At 40.8% G+C, this 13,607-nt stretch overlaps 2 protein-coding genes across 5 annotated transcripts; both read left to right on the top strand.

The window, feature by feature from the left end:
• Positions 1-1,864: 1,864 nt before the first annotated feature.
• Positions 1,865-5,986, top strand: tp53i3 (tumor protein p53 inducible protein 3). The gene is made up of 6 exons (XM_010878551.4): positions 1,865-2,030; positions 2,210-2,350; positions 2,559-2,826; positions 4,486-4,698; positions 4,918-5,114; positions 5,430-5,986. The coding sequence occupies exons 1-6, from the start codon at positions 1,992-1,994 to the stop codon at positions 5,622-5,624; spliced, it is 1,053 nt and encodes a 350-aa protein (XP_010876853.2). The 5' UTR covers positions 1,865-1,991; the 3' UTR covers positions 5,625-5,986.
• Positions 5,987-6,090: 104 nt separating this feature from the next.
• dnajc5gb (DnaJ (Hsp40) homolog, subfamily C, member 5 gamma b) lies at positions 6,091-13,372 on the top strand. 4 transcript variants are annotated; one of them, XM_029125745.2, is made up of 6 exons: positions 6,091-6,224; positions 6,966-7,090; positions 8,670-8,883; positions 9,148-9,301; positions 11,403-11,468; positions 11,955-13,372. In XM_029125745.2, exons 2-6 carry the CDS (start codon positions 6,975-6,977, stop codon positions 12,071-12,073), a joined length of 669 nt encoding a protein of 222 aa, XP_028981578.1. In that variant the 5' UTR covers positions 6,091-6,224; positions 6,966-6,974; the 3' UTR covers positions 12,074-13,372. The 4 variants fall into 4 exon arrangements, with proteins under 4 accessions (XP_028981578.1, XP_010876857.1, XP_019909562.1 ...); XM_010878555.5 differs by having other exon boundaries at positions 6,091-6,317; XM_010878556.5 differs by lacking the exon at positions 6,091-6,224 and adding an exon at positions 6,545-6,596.
• Positions 13,373-13,607: the final 235 nt, after the last annotated feature.

The following is a 13,607-nucleotide window of genomic DNA, read 5'->3' as shown; positions in this document are numbered from 1 at the left end:
AGTAAAATAGATTACAACCCCTCATAAACCCTGTAAAATGTTTAAGCTCCGTGTAAGGTAAAACTAAGCTTCCAAGAATCTTATAAAGCTTTATAAGCAGAACCGCTTGCTGGGAATTGTTTTTCTATTAACCTTGCAGGACTTGTTTTTCCAATTCAATAAATAGCCTTTTGTGGCAGAATGAGATATGTTGACTGTAAGAATGTTTTGACAAAAATCTGCCCACATACACATATAAATTGCCACATTTTGCTACATTTCCTAATAGTGGTTATAACCCAGGTAGGTAACTATGCAAATGACAGCGCTTGGCTCAAGTTCGAAATTAAAACCAGTTGACTTCAGAGCCTGCACTGTGAGCTGTGGGTTAGCCTACATGTTATTGAATCTTGAATAGATGCTTTAGATTTTTCAAAATGTATTATCATTCTTCCACACAGTAAAACATTCATCTGGTTAACTTACTCAACCCATATATGTCCAATAGGCTGGGTGTTTTGTAAAAGCATTTTGTGACAACTGTTGTTGTAAAAAGGGCTTCACAAATACATTTGATTGATTGACTGATTGATTCAATATAACCAACCATGGTTTCACTCTGACAGGCTTTGAATATAGCTCCAAACTGTATTGCTTTGCTATTATAGCCTTAACATTTAATTAACACCACTGACGCAAAAGCTATATTGGAATCATGGCAGAAACGAACCTACCGAGTAAATATTTAAGGGACGTGGAATGATTTAATAATCAAATAGCCCTGCAAACATGGGTAAATTTGAGAGGCCTATAACCTAAATTGTAGTAGCCTACAGCATCATAATTGCAATGGCATAGCCAAAAGAATGGTGTTATATTCAATTCAAAGTGCTCTCATGACAACACTTATTCTACAGCAAAACTGGAACCAGATAAAACTAAATACAGCTCCGGAAAAAATTAAGAGACCACTGCACCTTTTTCTTTCCTTTCCAAAAAAGTGGAAAAGGAAGGTTTTGAGTGAGGAACAGAAGGTTTAAAATTAAGAGACCACCGCAAATTGAACGGTTCTGATCTTCACTCAAAACATTCCTTTTCAACTTTTTCTAGCACACCCTCACACCACCTACACACAATGCACAACAAAGTAGGGCCTACTATTTTACAGAATTGTGATAACAAGAAAAATGTAAACAACCTATACGTTTCAGGTGTACACAGTAACAATGCCTACTCACATTTACTAAATTAATTTGGGGGTGTGGAGTCCGGTGGCCTGTTGTACTTTTCGCATGAAACAATCGTTCTCGGAGTCCGCTTGTCTTCCATGAATGTGTCATAGAAAGCTGTGCACTTTAAAGCAAAATGTTCTCGAACAAAACATTGCCTCCATGAATATTTGTTAAAGCAAGATTGGATTTCGTGCGCACAGTGGCTTGGGCTTGGCAGCTCGTTAGAACTAAAATGGGATTTGATCATAGGAAGAAAAAATAAAGAACTTTAAGATGTCCAATCAGTGATGGCAAATCACGACAACCTGTCACATTTGAATGGGCAGTAGGTCGGAACAATAAAAAAAAACAGGACCAAGTGACAATACGGGACAAAACATGTTTCTTTCTAAATAAAAAAAACAACAGCTGAATACGGGACTGTCCCGGGAAAACGGGACGTCTGGTCACCCTATAAACAACCAAGCCTAATAATCACTTACCCTAATGATTTAGAACCAGCCAATCTGGAACCAAAAACTCAGCGCCCCCTTCAGTTGGTTAAGAGAAGCCGGATATTTTCAGGGAACCCGGAATTTTTTTGCCATTTCTCTGGAATAGCCCTTAAGTTTGTCCCGGTTTGTCCGCGTATAGCTTCACCGCATAGCACTTCCCCATTAAACAGTGTGTAAACTTTGCGCAACTAGGTTGGTCTCCAACACTTTTCTTGGAACAACGGGTAACATTTTTTGTTCAGTGATCTATTCATAACATTATTTCCGTAAACAAGTTATTGAAGACATGTTACAACATCAGAGACATGAAAAACCTAAAAACAATGCAAGTACCTTATTCGTAGTCTTTATTGCACTTATTTGGGGCCCCCCAAGGAACATGATTTTGACGATTGGATTGTAGACACGCAGAAGCTTCTTACTGTGCCAATGCGTGGAACAGGTATAGCTGAATTGCCAGAACACACGAATTAAATGTTATGTGTATTACATTATGTGGATCAGATGATGCTGGCAGTGTGTGTTGACACACCAGGAGGACCAGAGAATATGCTGTTGAGGAAGGTCCCCAGACCCCAACCCAAAGACGGACAAGTCCTTATTAGAGTTCATGCAACCGCTCTGAACAGAGCCGACACATTGCAGGTAAACCTCCTTTGACCATACAAATATTACTCTATGGCAATAATATTTGTCTCACCTACAAACTCCAATTTTATTTCACTAGACAGTAGGCCTAAGACATTGTTTGATTATATATTTATATATGGGTAATGTAGCTACCTTCCAAACATAATTTTTGTTATTAAATTGCGAATAACTACCCATTATACAAAAAAAAAATGTACAACAGAGAAAAGGACTGTACCCAGCTCCACCAGGTGAAAGTCAGGTCCTGGGTCTGGAAGTTGCTGGCACGGTAGCCAGTGTTGGTCCAGGGCTTAGGAGGTGCTGGGCTCCAGGGGACCATATAATGGCCTTGCTCTCTGGAGGAGGGTATGCCGAGTATGTGGCAGTACCAGAGGAGCTCCTTATGTCCGTCCCCCCTCAGCTCTCTCTTTACCAGGCTGCAGCCATCCCTGAGGCCTGGCTCACTGCATTTCAGCTGCTTCACTTTGTAGGTATAAAGTCACTTTTACATTCTAATCATTCAATTTAACGAAGAGGTCCTATTGAGATCCCCAATGGAGATCCAGCCAAAAATCAGGCATTCATACTAAGGATTGATCAAAAACTCAGATTTTAATGTTATGTCTGTATACAGTGAGGGAAAATCAATATTTGATCCCCTGCTGATTTTGTACGTTTGCCCAATGACAAAGAAATGATCAGTCTATAATTTTAATGGTAGGTTTATTTGAGCAGTGAGAGACAAAATAACAACAAAAAAATCCAGAAAAACGCATGTCAAAAATGTTATTGATTTGCATTTTAATGAGTGAAATAAGTATTTGATTCCCTCTCAATCAGAAAGCCAGAAATTAGGAGCACACTCTTAAAGGGAGTGCTCCTAATCTCATCTTGTTACCTGTATAAAAGACACCTGTCCATAGAAGCAATCAATCAATCAGATTCCAAACTCTCCACCATGGCCAAGAGCAAAGAGCTGTCCGAGGATGTCAGGGACAAGATTGTAGACCTACACAAGGCTGGAATGGGCTACAAGACCATCGCCAAGCAGCTTGATGAGAAGGTGACAACAGTTGGTGCGATTATTCACAAATGGAAGAAACAAAAAATAACTGTCAATCTCCCTCTGTCTGGGGCTCCATGCAAGATCTTACCTTGTGGAGTTGCAATGATCATGAGAACGGTGAGGAATCAGCCCAGACCTACACAGGAGGATCTTGTCAATGATCTCAAGGGAGCTAGGACCATAGTCTCCAAGAAAACAATTGGTAACACACTAAGCCGTGAAGTACAAAAATCCTGCAGTGTCCGCAAGGTCCCCCTGCTCAACAAAGCACATGTACAGGCCTGTTTGAAGTTTGCCAATGAACATCGGAATGATTCAGAGGAGAACTGGGTGAAAGTGTTATGGTCAGATGAGACCAAAATCTAGCTTTTTGGCATCAACTCAACTCGCCCTGTTTGGAGGAGGAATGCTGCCTATAACCCCAAGAACACCATCCCCACCATCAAACATGGAGGTGGAAACATTATGCTTTGGGGGTGTTTTTCTGCTAAGGGGACAGGACAACTTCACTGCATCAAAGGGACGATGGACGGGGCCATGTACCGTCAAATCTTGGGTGAGAACCTCCTTCCCTCAGCCAGGGCATTGAAAACGGGTCGTGGATGGGTATTCCAGCATGACAAAGACCCAAAACACACAGCCAAGGCAACAAATGAGTGGCTCAAGAAGCAGCACATTAAGTTCCTGGAGTGGCCTAGCCTGTCCCCAGACCTTAATTCCATAGAAAATCTGTGGAGGGAGCTGAAGGTTCGAGTAGCCCAACGTCAGCCTCGAAACATTAATGACTTGGAGAAGATCTGCAAAAAGGAGTGGGACAAAATCTCACCTGAGATGTTTGCAAACCTGGTGGCCAACTACTAGAAACGTCTGACCTCTGTGATTGCCAACAAGGGTTTTGCCACCAAGTACTAAGTCATGTTTTGCAGAGGGGTCGAATACTTATTTCACTTATTTTTTTTTTTGTTATTCTGTCTCTCACTGTTCAAATAAACCTACCATTAAAATTATAGACTGATAATTTCTTTGTCAGTGGGCAAATGTACAAAATCCGTAGTTGTTCAAATATCTTTTTCCCTCACTGTAGCTATGGTGAAGAAGGGAGAGATTGTGTTGGTACATGCTGGAGCCAGTGGGGTTGGAACTGCTGCTGTCCAACTGGTCCAATTGGCTGGAGCCATTCCCATAGTTACTACCGGAAGCTCTGAGAAACTACAGATGGCAGAGACACTGGGAGCTGCTGCTGGTTTCAACTACAAAGAAGAGGACTTTGCAGAGAAAGTTAATCATTTTACTGCTGGTGGGACAAAATTCAGATCAATCAGAACATTCATTTTATTTCTCAGAATTCTGAATAAATTAGGTTTTGAACTGCTTGTAACACCGTGCATTTGATAGTTCCATTCATCATATGCATTCGAATCAGTTAAATGCACAGACAAATCTTAGACATGCCGAAAGGGATGAATACAGAAATGCTATTTAATGAAACTAGACTAAAGAGGCGTGTGTATTTTAGGCAGGGGAGCAGATGTCATTCTAGACTGCATTGGTGGCTCCAGCTGGGCGAAGAACGTAGCTTGCCTAGCCACTGATGGAAGATGGGTGCTTTATGGATGCTTGGGGGGGAAGACGGTGAATGGGGACATTCTGGGCAAGCTGTTGTCCAAACGAGGACAACTTCTCTCTAGTCTCCTCAGGTCACGCAGTCTGCAGGTGGGAGCAAGTACTGAGAATTCATTCCTTGATCAATCAATTGACTGCTTATGTGTAATGTACTTGAGTAGGACTTTCTGTTAACAACATGAACCAAAAGGATACAAAAAACCTGAAAATCTGATGTCTGTGAAGGGCGGCACCGCCAACTTGTGTTCGGGCAAATAATGGCCAAAGTTAAACTTACAATGTGTTGGAGCTTGACCTGTAGCTCTTATGTCATGGAATGAAATAATTATGCCTTACCCCCAGAGAGCTGTCTTTGTTAGTATTTCCTAAACGTGATATTCTTTGCCCTGCGTTTTCTCCTGTCAGTATAAAGCAGATCTGGTGAAAGCCTTCTCCGAAAGGGCCCTACCTCACTTCTCAGAACAGGCCACCTCTCCCTGGCTGCTGAGACCTGTGATTGACAGTACGTTCAGCCTGGAGCAGGTGGCTGATGCTCACAGACGCATGGAAGCCAACAGAAACATCGGCAAGATTGTCATTAATGTTGTGAACCCACAATGATGGGAACTCCAGTGACATAGCGCCATCTCCTGGTGTTTCATAAAATTAAATGTGTGGTTGATCAATTTGGACATTGAATTCAAATGTCAAGGAATGTCATGATACTTCATGTGTATGACATCTGTATCAGCTTGTTTATTGTTCGATCAAATAATGCATGTTATTTTCACTCTTTATCCTGAAACGAATATTGTATTATAGGTAATTATATTTGGCACATTGATGATTTTCTACTTATAATAAAGATTTTGTTGGCCTAATCATTTGCTTTTCAATTCAAAATGTATGTTCATTCTGCATAATTGCAGACCGTAATGGCTGTTGCTGATGGAAACATGTCAGTTATGTTCATATGCAATAAACAATTTTAGTCTAGTAAGGGTACCCCAAAAGCTTGAGATTTTCGCACAATCCATCGAAAACATTAGAGAATACTTCCAAATCATTGCGGTTGTGGAGTCAGTGAGGGCTAGTGGCTTTTCTCATTTTGATTCTCCTTACCTCTGCTCTCCTCACTGCCTTCTGAAAACCGGAATTGGCAGGCTATCGTGAACATTTCTACTTCCTAAATGTTTGGTTACGGAGGAAACTTTTGTTCCTGTAAGTCAATTTTTATTGGCAAATGCATCAACAATAATTGTGCCGCGAACCCTACCAGATTCTAGGTACACCAAAGGAGGTCGTTGTTACAAGGTTGGTAAAATGTGGATGTGATTATTTGTGTCTTACTGTTTGCATTTTACTTCCTCATGCACAGTTTTTAAACAACTTGAAACTCGAGCGGTAACTTTCCTACAACGTGTTTCAGTATCAGTCTTTAAAGGTTGATTATTGCAATGTTTTTGTCCTCGTCGTTTTTTTATATTACGATTAATGAATAAAACTACATGGGTTTCTTCCCATGAACCATTCATGATTGTTTTTGAAAGATCGTTAAAAAAAAAATAAGACCAGCTTATTTCTGGAGTGCAGGTATGGCTTCTGCAAGATTTAGAAAGTTATTGGTCCTTTCAGTGCTTGCCACAATTGGTATTGTAAATCGGTTAAATTATAAAGAAGGGATTGTGGTTATTGCTCAGAAAACTCGCTTCTTATGTTTTGTATGTGGCGGTGAGTGTTAACCCATGGGTGTGTATGTATTCTTTCATTCGGCTAATAATGTTGCTTAATTCTATTGCATGGGGTGGTGTCTGCGAATGGTTGGTGGAATGCAGACCGGTGACCAACAGTACTTGTTAGAATTTTTTGGCGTCCTGGTTTGATGAGCTAAAATTCTATATACATTCGTGACAGTATCCCCAGAACATATATGTTGAGTTGTTATATTTATCAATACTACAGATTTAAAACATGGCGGAACCGAACCAAAGGCCTCAACGTAAGATGTCTACTGCTGGTTCCAGTCTGTACCAGATACTGGGACTGGAGAAGGGGGCTTCGGCAGAAGAAATAAAGAAAGCATACAGGTATGAAACCCATCCACAGATAATGGCTTTTGAGGAAGACAACATTTGACCATTACTTCCCTTGACGTCTTTTCTGAGTTTCAGATGATTTCTACACTAAAATTTTTATAAATCACATTTCATGCTGACTGTATTATCTGATCAGTATTTCGTAGCCACTTAATTTGTCCAAGCCAAATTGTATCCCCGTTTTCTCCCTTTACCGATTTTGACACATTCAACTGTATATGGCCCTGCCTCATTGTAATAACTCCCCAAGTATTCAGGACATTTTAAGATTGTGGCAACTTTTACTCATAAGCACACTGGTATTCCAACCAGGAAGACACGTGGGTCATGTAAGGTCTGCAAGTGACTAAGTTGCTTGAGGGAGTTGCTAGAGTGATTACATCAGGAAATCCTGTTGACACAGCCTCCCCACTCCCTGGACAATTTGTATCACGCTTCCCAGCCACTCATCAGCTAGTGGCACAGACATAATATTTATTTAAGATACATTTGTGGCAGTGTTAAGGTTTATTAACAGAGGAGAAGATTGTGTACTGAAACAGGAGTAGGCTGGAATCCGACCCACGTTGCATCATTATGTGCACCAGTGACAGAGGCTTGGATTGTCGGACCACCCTAGATGGCATGTCTTTACTCAAACTACCATGACAAGTGGTCTCCCTTCCAATCAGAAGGATAATGCAGCACACTGGTATTAATGGGTCCAAGTCAGTTTATTATACTGTAGATACGTTTAGACCCTCAGGTCTCATAAGGCTTTGAAATCCCTGGCAGGGGTAAAAGGCCTTATATTGGCAGTTCCCAGTTACATCACGTCCTGAGACAGGATTTAAAGCAAATATTATAGACATATCATAGAAAATATTAGCATATAAAGGAAGTGTGATACATATTTACAGAGACGTGTATTAGTGATAAGCTTGCAGTGAAGTGTAATGGCTCAGAAATCACTTTTATAAAAAAAAATATGGTTTCATGTGAAATATGTCATTAAGAGCATGAGGAGTGTTGATTATGTGGAGACAGAAAGATTCTCTATGAAGGACGTTTCTCTCAATCCCACTCCATCCCAAAATATCTAAGTGAGACAATAGTCTGTGCAAAGTAAACAGCAACAGGGATTTGTCTCACCTACACGTATATATGTGCTGACCACAGGGACATTTCAACATATATAAATGGCATTTGTAAAAATACAAGTGATCAGTTTGTGAAAGCACACTGTCCACATATGTAGTTTACTTCCAGGGCTTCGTCCAAGAGATGTTCCCTTCTCTCTGGTAACTAGTGAGATTTAACTACAGTTTCTCCAAATGTGGAGAATGTTTAAAACTGGTGTGCATGTTGCAATGATGTGCGTGTTGTAATGATTAGTCTCTTCCCAAATGGTGAGTAGCACTTCAGAATGATAATTGGCATGTTAGACCCACTCATCTTTATAACGAGTGGGCATGAGTGAATGTTTTCGCCTCTGAGAAAGGTGTTCCTGACTGCGGGGTTTTTGGTAGACACCTGTAGGGATGACGTGTTTTGTGCGTGTGCCTTTCGACTCAAACTGTCCCTCTCCCAGGAAACTAGCACTGAAGTATCACCCTGATAAGAACCCAGACAACCCGGAGGCAGCTGAGAAGTTTAAAGAGATCAACAATGCCAACGCCATCCTCAGTGAGGAGACGAAGAGGAAGATCTACGATGAGTATGGCTCCATGGGGCTCTATGCGGCCGAGCAGTTTGGAGATGACAGTGTTAACGTTTACTTCCTTATGCAAAAGTGCTGGTTCAAGGTGAAATGGGTTTTCTATTCACTTTCCCATATGCATACTCAAAGTTACTCATTATACAGTGATTTATTGTACAAATTCTCTGTTGGGAACTCATGATCCTGCTGTTGCTAACTTGTACTCTTGTGTTAATCATTATGATCATGGGGGTTCAAAGAAAATGAGAAAAACGGGTTTACTGTTGTTATTTAACACTGTAAAAGGGACTGCATGAAATCATTAAGTCAGTTACGCCCTGTGTGGAAAAACGTCTTCTGTATTTTCCAGGCCCTGATTGTGTGCTGCGGGATTTTCACCTGCTGCTTCTGTTGCTGTTGCTGTTGCTGCTGTTGTGGGAAGTGCCAGTCAGAGTTGAAGGAGGAGCACAGACACGTTGACCCAGAGGATTTGGAGGCCCAAATCAGAGATGAGGAGGAAAGGGGTGAGTGGGGCAAGGCCTCGGGGGATTGGGGAGGTGCAGAAAGGATTACTAAAAGATGGATTACTAGTAGATTATATTTTATTTGTCACTAGCTACATCAGCAACAGTCAATACTGACAGTGGAATGCTTCCTTTTGGGCCCTTTTCCAATAATGCAGTGAAAACAAGAATGACAAAAAAATGTTAACACAGGGAGTATGGTGTGTATATTCAATGAGCAACAATAACTCTTTTGAGCAACAGTCGATGTGCAGGGTTTTATATCGTTTTGGAGGATTGTGTACATTCGGTTGGGGTTGAAATGATTAGGCAACAGGATCAATGTAAATAAACACTAGCCGATGTATTTATTTTTGTAAAATGCACAGGATACACAGCACATCACACAATGTAATCTTACTTCAGGCCCCTACTTGACAATGTAAAATACATTTACTAGTATTCAAATTCTAAGTATATAACTAATAATAATAATGATAAACAAGACCAGTATTAATAATGCAGAGTATTTACACTGTGCGTGCGTGTCTGCGTGCATGAGGTCAATACATGTGTCCACTTGAGCAGGACCAATGTAGGTGTTCAGAACAGGCGACGTATTCAGGAATCTGTCGTTGTGTCTCATGGTGTGGTCTAGAACAGCTGGCGTGTGGCCCCATGTTGCCGGTTTGCTTATCCCTGACTGCCAGTTGATGGTTATCTGGCCCGCCACTGCTGTGTCATCTGCAAACTGGATGATCGAGTTGGTGTGGTGCTATGGGTGAACAGGGAGTAGAGCTGATGGTTGAGAACACATTCCTGAGGGCCTTAGTGTTAGGTCTGTGAGTAGAAAAAGGACATTGTAGCCTGAAACTTCTCTGCAGGTGATCTGCCCATCAGAATGTTTCCTGCTGCATAGGATGGTGTCCGACCCAGTTGGTGAAATGACCCGCCAGCTGTTTGGCACAAGCTCCGAGAAGGCCACTGGAAAACCTATCTGGGCCTGTGACTTTGATTATTCGGTCTTTTCAGTGTCTCTCCCGTCAGCTTCGGAGAATGAGAGTACCTGGTTGTCTGGAGCGGCCAGTGTTTTTCTTTATGGGTGGTTTGCTCAGTGATTTTGAATGCATTTGGCTTGGGGATAGAAACCAAACAGGGTGCTGTTGGTTGTAGGCCTGGGGCCCTGGTACCACATGCAGTGTTAATTTCACAGAGGAGCGTGTAACAACTAAAATTCTTGACCATGTGTGCATGCTTTAGATATTAAGCTGCAGCTACATGATTCACAGTTTGGCTATTTGTGCTAACAAGCAGTGTACTTAATAATGTGGCCACTGAATGTTTTTTATAATTGATATGAGCCCTTACTGGCCTTAAGTTTCTAGTATTCCATTAAACATGTTGTTCAAGAGAAAATGGCCTTATTAATGAATCAGAGACACAATTTATGACACTATTTAAAACAAATCATTTCGAATATAATTTTTTTTACTGCAGCATATATGTTGACAAATCAAAATGTAGGTGTACAAAAAAAAGGATATTTCATGCTGAAGCCATCATATTACGCAAGCTAGCTACTTTTAGTAGGTTATTAGCACAGCTGCCAGCATTTGAAGATATGTGTTTTAGTCATTTCTAAAGCTCTTCAACATAATCATATTAGATGTCTCATTTTCTTATTCACACAAGCCAGCCTCACAAATGGCCAGAGGAAATTACAGACCTGTGATTATCAGAATTACCCAAAATGGCTACTTGGGCATTGTTGTGATTAGTATTCACAGACATCCCAACTCTCCCGGAAGTTCCGGGAGTCTCCTGCATTTTAATAGTGTCTCCCTGATGCCCGGGGGTGTTGGCAGTAGCCAGGGAAGCCACCTCCCTGAAATTAGTTTTTGCAGGTTGGGATGTTTGTAAACATACATTTCAGGAATCCTCTTGATAGATACCAAATAAGGACTGTGGTTTATATTATTTTACTCCCCCTTTTGCAATATATCTTGATCTAACTATCATGCCCTTGGGCAAGTGTAAACAACAAATGTTTGTTTTAGAGTGAGCCTCTCTTCAGAACTTTGGTGATGTATGAGGAGTCTGAAAATGTTTTTCCATTTCCCAGCCGGTGGGGAGCCTATAACTATTATAACGGATCAGCCAGGCCCTAGCGCAGCCTCTGCCATCTCAGGTGAAACTCCAAACTGAGTGGGCTCTAACGCTCGTTATGTATGTTTTCTGCACAACCTATTTCTGACACTGCTGTTCTCTGCTACAGTTCATTAACCCGTGTGTGTGTTTGGTCTTTTGGAAAGTGGCTCGCTAACCCCTCAGCGTTCTTACTGTTCACATTACTGCTCAAACTGCTTGTCACGTTTCCCCTCACGGTTTTTCACACAGCTGGTTGAAATTATTTCAATACTTTCCCCATTGCCAGCCAGATGGCTTTGTTACTATTTGTTTGTGATGTTGGCTATTGATTTCTATACTTTTTTTTTGTACTGTTTGTTTATTAATCTTGGTGTACAAAAACAAGTTTAGAAAATTCGAACCTGAGGATATGGGTAAGAACCCAGATTTCCGTACACTGTAAGTATGTCTGGATGGTAGCCCATTGCAGGCTTGGACTAGAAGACATCAGTGAATAAATGCTACATGATCTTTGTTCTCCCTACAGGTGAGGATTCACCAATTGTAATCCAGCCTAGTACTGCTGCTGATCACAAGGCTGCATTTAACCATGACCAGTCTGCAGCCAACCACTCTGAACCTACAGGCACCACAACGAACGACTAAGAACCTGTCAATTGGGTGTCTTCCAATAGCCTGGTCCCAGCCTGGTCCCAGGTCTGCTGGGGCAGTCTGGCCAATTTCTATGACATTCAGGACAAACAAGGAACCAGGCTAGTCAGCCTTTTCCAGATACTCACAACATAGGTGGTCCACTGCAGTGACAATTCTAAGATTTGTTTCTGTGGTTTTTATTTTTAGCCAGTGGTAGGTGCTTAAAATTCTGTTTATAATAACAATAATTTATATAACAGTATATTTATATTGTTTCAAGGGTCTCTTTGTGGTCAATTAAAATTGTAAATCGGGATCAGTTTACAAGAACTTCACGTTCTTATGATTGTGCCATATGCTTACCTTACCTTTATGCTGAGGGGAACTTTCTGTATAGATTGAAATGTTTTGGAACAATATGTGCAGTGTGATGGCCTCAGCGTGTAGTGAGGATGGTGGAGGAGATTGACGTAACTTCCACACAGGCCCCTATTCCAGATCTAGTGCACATCTTTTGACAAGAACTATGTATTGCATTATATTTGACCATGAGGGCACCATGTGGCTGTCAGAAGTTGTAAATGAATGTGCACTTTAAAAACCTACCAAACATTCACAGCCAGTGTTATTAAAAGGCTGCTGTGGACTGATACTCCCCTTTCTGTGGGAGCCAATAGCTGCAACTGAACCAAGGTGAAAAGATGCCAACATTTTGTTAGTTTTTTTGTTTGTAGGTTATTTTTGTACTTTTTGTCTGTAAGGTTTTTTTTCTTTTTTCAACTGTAGGATTCTGTACTCAAACCTCAGTCTAACACAACATACAGTACACTGCCTAGTGGAGGTCAACTGCATACTGTTACTTTCTCATCGGCATCTGCACTGGCATAGTATTGTATTTTTCAGTTGAAACCAACTATGTTTAATTCCAGATCTGGATTCGGTGTCAAAATCGATTTTTGGACCATAAAGTCTATAGCATATGTTTATCACATGCCATCCTCTGATATTAATGTGGGTGGTTATCTGTTGTTGGTCAATAGTATCACATTTGGTAAAAACTGCAAGTTCTAATGCAGCTAAAATGTATTTCGGTGATTTAAATTTCCCTCCCTAAGGATTTAACTGTTGTTTTTTTGTAAAGTGCTGTTGATATTTATTCCAAGGTGAATACATTTTCCAAGTGGATTAAAAAAGGCTTCCTTTGGATGGTTGTGTAGGTTCTTAATAGAAACATAAATATTTTTTAAATGTATGTTTTGTTGATACTGTAAAATATATTTATTTGCATGTACATTGGAATAAATTTGGGGATTACATGAAACAGAATTGTCTGCCTATTTGACTAGTCTATTTCCTACAGGCAGTTTTAACCTCTTAATGATAATACCAGAAGGCTACAGTATAGAAGTGTGAAGATGTAGTAATGGAGAAATTACGCTTGATACTTAAGTCAATAGGTTACAGTAACCATAGAGGTGTGAGTTGGCTTGTTACGATAGGCTGATTGTGTAATCTTTGACCCCAGTCAGTTATCTTGCAGTCGCCA

The sequence above is a fragment of the Esox lucius genome, chromosome 15 (genome assembly GCF_011004845.1).
Source record: "Esox lucius isolate fEsoLuc1 chromosome 15, fEsoLuc1.pri, whole genome shotgun sequence".
Classification (NCBI taxonomy): domain Eukaryota; kingdom Metazoa; phylum Chordata; class Actinopteri; order Esociformes; family Esocidae; genus Esox; species Esox lucius.
This window is presented reverse-complemented; position numbering and strand designations above follow the sequence as displayed.